Below are 10,379 nucleotides of genomic sequence, written 5' to 3' on the forward strand. Positions count from 1 at the left end.
GCTCCAGTGTGGGGTTCCTAGCCCTGGGAAGACTCCTGAAGTGTATATATGTCTCTCTCCAATGCCAGATTTGCGGAACCAGCCCTATATCCGTGCAGACACAGGCCGCCGCAGTGCTCGCAAGCGCCCTCCAGGCCCCCCGCTGCAGGTCACCTCCGACCTTTCGCTGTAGCCACTATTTCTTCAGATGGACTCTGCAGGGGAGTGGGGCCTTGGGTAGTAGGCCGGGGCTCCAGGAAGGTGGTCCTCAGCTCGGCTGGGCCGGGCATCCCCCTCCTCCGCTGTCCCCACCATGGGCCGGGACTCTGCTCTCTTGGCACAGGGGGCAGCATCGCCGGCCTACCCCCGCAAATGCTGTTTGCAGCACACCCTCTCCCCAAAAGCCATACTTAGCCCTAGAGGGAGCCTGGCCTATAACTTATAAAGTGCAACCTCCCCCCACCCTTCAAACTCCCCATCCCCGGGAACTCTCCGTGGACCTTATTTTTATACAAGATTAATAAAGATATTTGCAAAAGATGCGCGTGCGCCCCATGCCCAACCACCACGGCTCAGCCTGGTTTCGCTCAGTAAACGCTTTATTTGAACAAGCTCTTCACGGCAGGTTTCTGCACACAGGCCGGCAGAGGTGAGGAGGGCTGATTCTGCACTAGAGTTGGTGGAGAGGGAGGCAACTTCAAGGGGCGCATACGCTCCAGGACCTCGTCTGCGAACTCTGCGGGAGGGAGAAGGGAACGCGCGGAGGTTCAGGGGGCCTTAGATAAGCACCATCCAAGTCCATCTTTCTGGGCCCCGCCTCCCCGCACTCCCGCCTGCTGCCTGCCTACCTCGCCCGTTCCCAGTGCCCTGTCCTCCATCCTCCAGTCATCCCTCAGCCTCAGCTAGCTTCTCACCTGTCCCTGTCCCCATTTCTTCGGGTTTTGTTGCCACTCCTCACCTGTCCCTCCTCTCCCTACCTATCACCTGTCATACCCCATCTGTCCGTCCCGTCTCGACACCTGCCTGTCCGGTGCTCTCTTAGTTCTGCGAGGTCTGTATGGCTTACCTCTTGCCTAGCCTCTACTCCGCCGGCCTCGCCTGGGTTCCCCTGGCGCTCGGGCTTCTCGCTTGCCCACCCCTCATCTGCATGACCCGCCTATCTCGCTGGCCCCGCCTACTGCCCGCGCTCACTTAGGCTGAGCGGCCCCTGGTTGGCTCGGCACTTAGGGCGGCTGGGCTGGTAGAGCTTGGGTAGTCGGACCTCCGGGCCGGGCGCTTGGCTCTTTGTCCAGCGTTCTGGTCGCGTCTGCAGGTCCAGGTTCGGTATCCGCGAGTAGGGGCTTCGCGAAGCTGGAGTAGCACCAGAGAGGAGCCCGAAGCGGGAGTGGAGGATTGGAAGTGATTGGGAGGGTCCCCTTCATGCAGGGCCCGCCCCACGCTTCCCGCCCTCCCTGCGCCTTGCAGAGGGCGCACCCGCTTTGTGCAGTCTGTGCAGCGAGCGGGCGAGCTGGGCGTTGGAGAGGCCGCTGATGCGCGCAGCCTGGCAGAAGAAGGCGAGGCCCCTGTGGGAATGCGGGGCTCGGCTGTGGCCGCGGGACTGCTCCTTCCAGCCTGGGTTCTGCCTCAGAGCCCGCTGCTTCTTGGAATAGTAGCTTGAAGGAGGAAGGAGGTGTCGCCGCTTCAGACACCGCCCCCCCTTTCATTCACGGGAGGTGTGGGGGGCCCCCGCAAAGCCGAAGCAAGACCAGAAGCCACCTGCCACTGGCCTGGGGCGAGTTGGGACCCAGGACTTCCGTCTCTGGGGCAGGGTTTGTTCGCCTCGTCCGTATCCCTGAATGTGGGCATAGTCTGCCCACCTCATCAACTCCTGGACCGACTGGGAGGGCACAGAGCCCTGGCTCAGCAGCTTGAGCAATATCTCAAAAAACAGGGTCTGCAGGCCCTGGGGGTCATAGATGTGGCTGTTCTTCACCCAGCCTGGGGACAGAGAGCATGGAGGGGGCGGTGAGGAGGGACCTCCAGCAGACCAGACCCCACCCCCACTGCCCCACCAGCCTTGTTCCTCACCTAGGCACTGTGCGAAGCGGTAGTTGTCAGTGAGGACACCCAGGAAATCCTTGAAGCTCACGGTGCCATCACCTGGGGAGAGAGAGTGCTGTGGCAGCTCCCCTGCATATGCTTTAGGGGCTTGCTGGCAAGATGCTAGAGTTCCACAATCAGGTGCTGCCTCCAGCCAAGGAGAGACCCAAATTTGAGTGGGGAAGAGCCAGCCTTTGCCCTGGAAGAGTCTCAAGTCAGGATGAGGATAAACAAACACTGTGTTTAGGAGTCATGGTATAGGTGTGTTAATCTGGGTGGGCTTCCTGGAAGAGATAACTTTAAAATGGGGTCAGGTTAGGATTTTGTGGGTAAGTGAGGCATTCTTCAGGGCTGGAGGTGGGACACAGCAAGAGGATGGGGATGGGGCACCCACCGTCCAAATCTGCCTGGCGAAGAGCCTCACAAATCTCCTGTGGGCTCAGCAGGATGCCCACGTTGCTCAGGGTAACTCTTATGCTGCGCATGTCCACAGTGCCTGCAGGGCTGGAGCTGAGCAGTTTGAAGACATCTTGGAAGGCTAAGGGCAGGGAGGGGGGCAGGCAGCAAAGTGAACCTCACATCAGGAGTCCTGAGATCTGCCTACTCTAGCTCACTGTAGGATCCAGGTCTTGGGTCACCCACCACTCGTGCTCTATTTTTAATACAAAGAACAACAGTGGCTGCTGTGTGTTGGTGCTTGTCAATAGCCCATTCAATCCTCATTTAAATCATGTCCAAGGTTGCACAACCTGTAAGGTGCAACGCAGGGATTTGTACCGTGCAGTATTGCTCCATAGTTACAGTGCTCTGCATATAGCCAGCACTGACAATTGTTGATGATCCTTCTGATTCAAGCCACCCCTGCCAACATCAGTCCTTCCTATCCCTTCTTTTCTTCCTCATTTCATCCATTCATCCAAAATCTCCATTCACTCATTCACCAATCCATCCAGCACACACACACACATACATCCTTAGGCCCATGCACAGTACTAGGCTCTGGGGTCATAGATGACTGGCATGGAGGGAAGGTTAGAATCCAGTAGAATGATCATCTGTTTCCTGCAGTGACACCAGCCAGGTAAGCCCTTATAATGCTGCCCTGAGCACCCCCTATATTTCTAGCCCTTGGGCCCTTACCTGCCAGCTGCCTGGCTGTCAGGGGCAAGAGGTTCTCATCTGTTGAACTGCCCAGGGGAGAAGAGGTTGGAAAGGCCTTTGCCAGGGTTGGGCAGGTCTCATCCCCAACCCAGCGCTCCAGGCCTGGCCTCTAGGACCTGCTTTCACCTCTGAGATCTCCTGCTTCTTTGTGGCTGTACTGGATAGGTAGCCATAAGGCCCTTGAACTTCCTTGTCCCCCATGTGGGCTGCTTAGCCCCTATGGCCACGGCCCTTGTGGCCGGCTCCACTGGGGTCAACAGGGCAGTGTGCAGCTGCAGCCTCCCCTTCTGCACCCTGTCCACTTGCGCTTCCTCTGGATCTCGCGAGAGCAGTCTTTGAGGCTTCTGTGGAGACCTTGGGGAGAAGACAGGGCAGAGGGACTCAGCCCACTCTCCCTGCTCAGACTCTTGAGGGTATGCAGGATCCCGGACTCCAGCTGAGCCCACAGTCCTCAACCCCAGGGGACTCTGGGGGCAGGGCTGGTGGAGTGCCCCCCCCAGGATGAGGGGTAGGGACCCTCCCCAGCCATGTCACCTGCGCTTTCTCTGTTCCGATGGGACTCTCTTGATCTTCTGCCCACTGCTGCCTGAAAGGCAGAGTCCCAGGCTCTGAGGCTGCTCCAAGGCCCCGGGGGCCACAGCCCCAGGCTGACTGTGTTGTGGGATTTAGTACTTGTTTTTTGGCTGGAGGTGAACTCTCTCATTCTTCCCAGGCCTCCCCTCCCTGCTGGGGACACCTGCTGCGTCCTGCCTTTGCCTTTCTTCCTCCCTTAAGGCACCCTTGACTCCTGATACTAAGACAGGATGGCTGGAAGTCCTGAGAACACCCTTGAGTCCCACAGCCAGTGGGCAGGAGGGCGGGTCCAGCCCACTGCAGTCAGGTATAGGGTCCCTTACCCCAGCTCCCCTAGGAAGGAAGTGTCCCCTCCCCCAAACAACACAAACCCACAAACCATATTTTTTAAATACCCTAGAAGGATCCCAGCAGCCTGAGGGTGTTTCTGGTCCAGACCCTCCCCAGACACTCATCTCTGCAGCTCTTCCTGGCCTCCTTGTGGTCTGACCTCCTCCTGCACTCTTCCTTCTGCTCCACCTATCTGTAACTGCTTGCCCCTCCCTAATCCCTCTACTTCAGGCCCTGCACTCCACCCTCCTCAGCCCCTCCCAAGGCTGGGCAGGCTCTTAAAGTTCTGCAAGGCTGGGCTTCCACTTGACAGGAGGCCCAGAGTGGGTGGTGGGTCGACAAGCCATTGCATTGCCTCTGCCTTCTCTTTCTCCCAAATTTCCCGCTCCGTGCCTGTGTCCAACCCCATGCTCCCATCTCTCCCCTGCTGGAAGTTTCCCCACATTTTCCATCCTTGAGGTCTCTGAGGCAGAACCTGGTACATTTGTGTGCTTGTTTTGTACGCAAGTCTGGCTCACAGGCATGTGTGTTTATGTGTACTGTGTGCATGGTTCTTGTGTGTGTGTGTGTTTATGTAAGTGCCTGGGTGTGTGATGTGCTGGCCACATACACATGTGTGTATGTATGTGTGTGCACATATGTGTACGTGTATGTGTGTGTGTCTGGGTTGCACATGGATGTGCACCATTACACATAGGTGCTGTCATACATTTCGGGGTACCTGCTGATCAAGGCTGTGGCCCCTTGGAGGACTAGTACCACAGCCTCATTCCCTAGCTCCCTTAAGCCCCTGGTCACCACCCCTTCCCCAGGCCCAGGCCTTCCCTGTGGAGAGAAGCAGGAGGGATTTGCACATTTGCCTTCTCAGCCATCCTGTCCCACCCCCAGAAGGGTCCCTCCTCAGATGACTGACATATCCCTGGCTTCAGGCCAAGCAGAAGCCCCCATTTCATTGGCTAAGGAACTGAGGCCTCAGAAAGGGCACAGAGCCCTCCCCATTGGCTGGTCATAAGTCTTTCCTCCTGGCCTAGAGGACTGGGCAGGTGGGGGTGAAGGGGAGCTCCCCATGGGAGCAAGCAGGAGAGAGACAGATGGCAAGGAGCAAGAGTGGCAGAGCCCTCAGGGGACAGGCAGGGCTGGTGGGGCTGGGGTAGCTCAAAACTGGGGTGGTATCCCTGAACAATCTAGGACCACGGCACTGCAGTTGGATGGGTTTGCTTGGTCCAGGAGTGTTTACACAAAAATCTGAGCAGAGGCCAGCACTGGAGGCTTTACTGGTTTTTTCTGCTCATTTCTTTGGGGAAGAGTAGGATGCCAGCTTAAAATCGATTTTTAGCAATAATGGACTCCGTTTCTCAGTTCCCGGCACAGAGCTGCAATGCAAAAGAGAGAGTGTCACTTGGGCCCCTGTGGGAGGGCAGGGGGAGAAGGGAGAGCCTGGAGGCCTCTTGATGGGGGCATTAGGAGTCAGAAGGCCTCCTGTTGCACGCTGATGAGCAGCAAGCTGGCTTTCTACTGTGTCCATTCATTGCCAGGAAGTAAGTGCGCTAGGAAGCCCGTTGCCTCACTCTCCTCTCCATGGAAGTAGCCTGGGTCCCCGGACTGGGGGCATCAGACTGTCCCCAGGGCAGACTCTAGTGCAGGCATTTTTGTTGTGGGCAAGGCCATTTAACCCCTGGGTGGGAGGCCACTTTGGCTCCAGCTCCCTGCCCTGGCCCTGGAATGCTCACCCTCCATGGTCCCCAGCCCTCCTCCAGCCCTGGCCTTGGTGCTGCACCTCAGTGCACTGGAACCTTGTTTCCAGCAGCCTTTATGAGATCACTGAGGTGGAGACTTCACAGCCTTCTTCATGCCCTGCCTGGCCCCTAATTCCACTGTTCACCACCATCACCCGTATGTGAGGACTGGGCTGTACCTACACATGCTAGCACAGCCCCCTCTTCAGAGCTACTGCTAGGCAGGCCCTCACTTACTCTTTCCTATCTCCTTGAGGTGATAAGGCCAAGGCCAGTGGCTGGAGAAAATTGACTTTCCCTTCAATGGTGGCCCTCTTAATCCCTGGCTTGTTGAAACCCAGGCAAGCACCAGGTGAGTTTGTATCTTCCCCCTTCTGAACCTCCTGTGGCTCATCAGCTTTGAGTGGTTTCTCTGATGGATTTTCTGGTGGCACATCAGTGGGCTTTTCCAGCTTCAGCTCTTCTCTGATGGGCTGGGCAGCAGGTTCCTTGGTGGGGTCCATGGTCTTCTGGGATGGAGCTTTGATTAAGTGCTCCAAGTTGGGCAGGTCCTTGGTGCTAGAGGCCATGACCAGGGAAGATGCTAAGTTGACTAAGTCGGCCAGGCCAATGGCTGATGGAAGACTGGAAGAGGACAGGCAGGGGCTGGACAGTGTCTGGGAACTTCTGGCTACCTTGGTCCGGAGCTGCTTCTTGGAGGACAGGAGCTGCTTCTTGGAGGACAGGGTGTTGTTGGGGACGGTGTTGTTGGGGACAGTGTTGTTGGGGACGGTGATGTTGGGGACTGATTCCTGGTCCGTGCATCTAGAGGTCTTCATGTCTGTGATGTTCTTGCTGGGCTCCACGAGTGTTGCCCTTTCTATGCTGTGTTCTGAGGCCTGAATATGCTTCTCTGCCCAGAAGAGGTGCCTGTAGGTCTGCACAGAGACGGAATGATGGCCGATGGACAGCTGTTCCTCCTCCACGGAGTTCAGGCAACTATGGTTTGATTTTAGGCTGCCCAGGCTGAGGTTCTGCTCCTTGTAGGAGGAGAAGGGACTTACACTGTCCCTCTGCTGCTCAAGGGCTTTGTCACAGAACTTCACGTTGGAGACCTGCCACTCTGGCTCTGTGTCAAACATGGGCTCAGACTTGGATGAGGGTAACTTGAGCTCTGGTTTGATCTCTAGGTCTGTCTCCAGATCCGAGTCAAGGTCTGGGTCTACATCGGGTGATAGCTCTTGTTCTAGTAGTTCTGCTTCTAGCTGCAAGGATGCAAGGCAGGGCTTCTTGAGGGGACAGAGGCCCCCTTCCCACTGAAGCCACCCTACCTACCCCACAGAGCCCTGTCACCCACTCTGTCTCTTTCTATCATGGGACTTTCATACCCCAATACCAGTTGAGGCCCCAAGAGGAAGATGAGTACATCTGGGTACATCTGAAAGCTGAGAAGCAAGCAAGAGCCAGAGAACCCTGCCCCTGAAGTCCTCTCCCCTCCACTGGATTCTGCTCACTTCCTCCCTCACACTTACCTCTTCAGCAAAGATCGACCTGGGGATAGGGAGGCAGTGTGGGCAGGTGATGAGGGTGGGGTGTGGTAGTGTAAGCATGTCCACATTGGCCTGATGCCAGGGTGCCAGAATTGTCAAGGGCAGGGCTGGTCAGGATTTAGGGAAGATGAATCTCAACAAACACTGTCTCTGACTACTGCCTCCCCATAACAGGTGACCCTGTCCACTGTTACCTCCATCTCATCTTCCTCTTGGGGCTCCAACTGTTTTTGGGGTACGTAACTCCTATGATAGAAGGAGACAGAGTGGGTGGCAGGGCTCTATGGGGTAGGTAGGGTGGCTTCAGTGGGAAGGGGACCTCTGTCCCCTCAAGAACCCCTGCCTTGTTATAGAGGCTGGCAAGATGCCCCCACCTTATCTGCCCCTAGCTGCTCCCTCCCCACCCCAAGAATTCTAGAGTGGTATTTCCAAACTTCATTGAGTTTAAGGAGCTCCTAGAGAGGGTGTCAACTCATCCCTCTTCCCCAAAAAGGGATTCAGTTAGTTGGAGGAGGTGAGGCCCAGGAATCTTCATTTTTATCGAGCATAAAATCCAAGGGGTTCTCTCAGTTCACTTTGAGAACCAATGCTCAGGAAGTGAGTACATGAGTTTGACAGTGGTAGCAGGGAGTAGGACATCATGCCTGGAAAAGCAGAGGGTCAAAAAGACCCTCAATGAAATGATTAAGCACTGGCTGCAACAATGGACTCAAGCCTAACAATGCTTGTGAGGGTGGTGCAGGATGGGGCGGTGCTTCATTCTGTTGTATATGGGATCGCATGAATGGACCCACTGACGGCCCTTAACAACAACAAGCAGGGGTACGGCTGGGGGTCCTGGAGAGTAGGGGGAAGCATTCCTACAGTGATGGGGGGTAGTTCTCACAGTGAATCCAGAACGTCCACTGATCCCTTGCAACAGCAGGGAAATCCACTGGCACCTGGCAGGGAGAAGAAGGTGAGGGTGGGTGAGCTGCGGGGCAGGGGACAGTCTGAGGGACTCTGGAGCCAGGGTTGGGTCCTCCATCCCACGCTTCCCCTCCCTCCTTCCCTGACCCTTCATTCAGCCCATTTGCCACCCTCTCTCCCATCCTGTCCCTCCTATCCTCTCTCCCTTGCCAGTGTCACTAAGGGCCAGTGACACTATCCTGTCCTCCATGTCTACGCCCCTCACTCATCACCTTTGCCTTTCTTCCAGCTCTTTGTACTCTACCACTGTCCTCCATAGGGCTAAGGTTAGCAGTATTAGGTCCCAATTTTCAAATGCTTACTATGGGTCAGGCACTGCGCGGAGCACTTTGTGCTTTGTCTCACTAATTGAACACAAAAACGCAATGCCTCCCAAACAAAATGTTCCCCTCCCCCCGTTTCCCCGGTAAACTAATAATCTTTGTTTTTTTATTTTTTTTCTCTATCTCTCTATTTATTTATTTTTCCCCAACCTGTCTAAGAATTTAGCCTTCCTTTCCCTCCCATCCCTGGTAACCAACAAAGAAAATTTCCTTCTATGTATAAACCTTTCCTTGACTTTTTAACGATAATGGACTAATATAATATTTGTCCTATGATTGACTTATTTCACTCAGCATAATGTCCTCCAAGTTCATCCACATTATGTGGTATTTTGCAGATTCTACATTATTCTTTAGCGTTGCATAGTATTCCATTGTATGTATGTACCACAGTTTGGTTATCCATTCTTCAGTTGTTGGACATTCAGGTTGTTTGCATTTCTTTGCTATTGTGAATGCTGCAGTGAACATGGGTGTGCATATGTCTGTTTGTGTCCTGCCTCTCCCTTCTTTAGGACATATACCTAGTAATGGGATTGCTGGATCAAATGGTATTCCTATTTCCAACTTTTGAAGGAATCACCATACTGATTTCCACAGTGGCTATATCTTTTATAGTCCCACCAGCAGTGTATGAGAGTCCCAAACTGTAGGAGTAGAAGGGACTTACACTGTCTCTCTGCTGCTCAAGGCCTTTGTCACAGAACTTCACGTTGGTGACCTTCCACCCTGGCTCTGTGTCAAACATGGGATCAGGCTTGGGTGAGGGTAACTCATCAACATTTGTTATTTTCTGTCTTGTACAACTTTGCTATTAAAGCTGGGGTGAGGTGATATCTCATGGTTGTAAATCTTTACTTTACCAGAAAATTTTGTTGTTGTTTATTAGGTTTCAAGGCAAGAGGCAGTTGCCTCTAATAACAACCAATTCTTTTGCAATTCAAAGCAAAAACCTAATGTCTCCTTAAAGGAAACTTAAAATGGCAGAATTGAAAACCAGAGGATGGTAGAACTTAAAGATGTAGGAAGCATGTCTATTATGTTCAGAATTTCAGCAGAATAAATTGAATAATACTAGTTAGTGGAAAACGTTGTTTTCTGATGTATTGTGAATTCTATTTAATAAGAAGTTAATTAACAACAAAAAAATGAATATATTTCAGTTCTTAAAAAAAATAAAACTACATATTGCACACTAGGCAAATCTGCAGCAAAAGACCTTTTGAAAGTGTTAAAATGCAAAGATGGCATGTGAAACCTGAACAATAAGGAAGACCGAAGAAGAACTGAAGCATCTGAATTACTGTGCTGGCAAAGAATATTAAATGTACCATGGACTGCTAGAAGAATGAACTCATCTGTCTTGAAAGACATATAGCCAGATTGCTCCTTAGGAGTGAGGACAGTGAGACTTTGTCTCATGTACTTTGGACGTATTAGCAGGAGGGACATCATACCCGGAGAAGGACATCACACTTGCTAAAGTAGAGGGTCAGCAAAAAAGAGGAAGGCCCTCAACAAGATGGACTGACACAGTGGCTGCAACGATGGGCTCAAACATAGTAATGGCTGTGAAGATAGCACGGGACTGGGCAGCGTTTCATTCTATTGTTTAGGGGTTGCTATGAGTCAGAGCTGACTCGATGGCATCTAACGACAACAACATGCTTCAGTATCCAATATGCCAGATCAGGGCCTTG

General features: G+C 53.4%; 2 protein-coding genes across 2 annotated transcripts; both read right to left on the minus strand.

The window, feature by feature from the left end:
• Positions 1–578: 578 nt before the first annotated feature.
• LOC103209429 (EF-hand calcium-binding domain-containing protein 3-like) lies at positions 579–4,833 on the minus strand. Its single transcript, XM_042782874.1, is given in 9 exon segments — positions 579–715; positions 1,171–1,329; positions 1,453–1,631; positions 1,836–1,956; positions 2,047–2,118; positions 2,453–2,596; positions 3,199–3,245; positions 3,340–3,573; positions 4,814–4,833. Coding segments are annotated over 9 exon segments (1,113 nt in total).
• A 577-nt stretch (positions 4,834–5,410) lies between these two features.
• Positions 5,411–9,427, minus strand: SPATA32 (spermatogenesis associated 32). Its single transcript, XM_007955275.1, has 4 exons — positions 9,350–9,427; positions 7,370–7,459; positions 6,096–7,102; positions 5,411–5,495 (listed from the first exon to the last, which is right to left on the minus strand). The coding sequence occupies exons 1-4, from the start codon at positions 9,425–9,427 to the stop codon at positions 5,411–5,413; spliced, it is 1,260 nt and encodes a 419-aa protein (XP_007953466.1).
• Positions 9,428–10,379: the final 952 nt, after the last annotated feature.

This window comes from Orycteropus afer, unplaced genomic scaffold (assembly GCF_000298275.1).
Source record: "Orycteropus afer afer isolate SDZICR_OR568_19922 unplaced genomic scaffold, OryAfe1.0 scaffold00495, whole genome shotgun sequence".
In the NCBI taxonomy this organism is placed as follows: Eukaryota; Metazoa; Chordata; class Mammalia; order Tubulidentata; family Orycteropodidae; genus Orycteropus; species Orycteropus afer.

Coding starts and splice junctions, on each gene's coding strand:
- SPATA32 (XM_007955275.1), bottom strand. CDS start 9,427: ATGTTTGACACAGAGCCAGGGTGGAAGGTCACCAACGTGAAGTTCTGT. Junction 7,103..7,369: donor GGTCGATCTTTGCTGAAGAG/GTAAGTGTGAGG, acceptor GCATCCTTGCAG/CTAGAAGCAGAACTACTAGA. Junction 5,496..6,095: donor CCTCAAGGAGATAGGAAAGA/GTAAGTGAGGGC, acceptor TTTGCATTGCAG/CTCTGTGCCGGGAACTGAGA.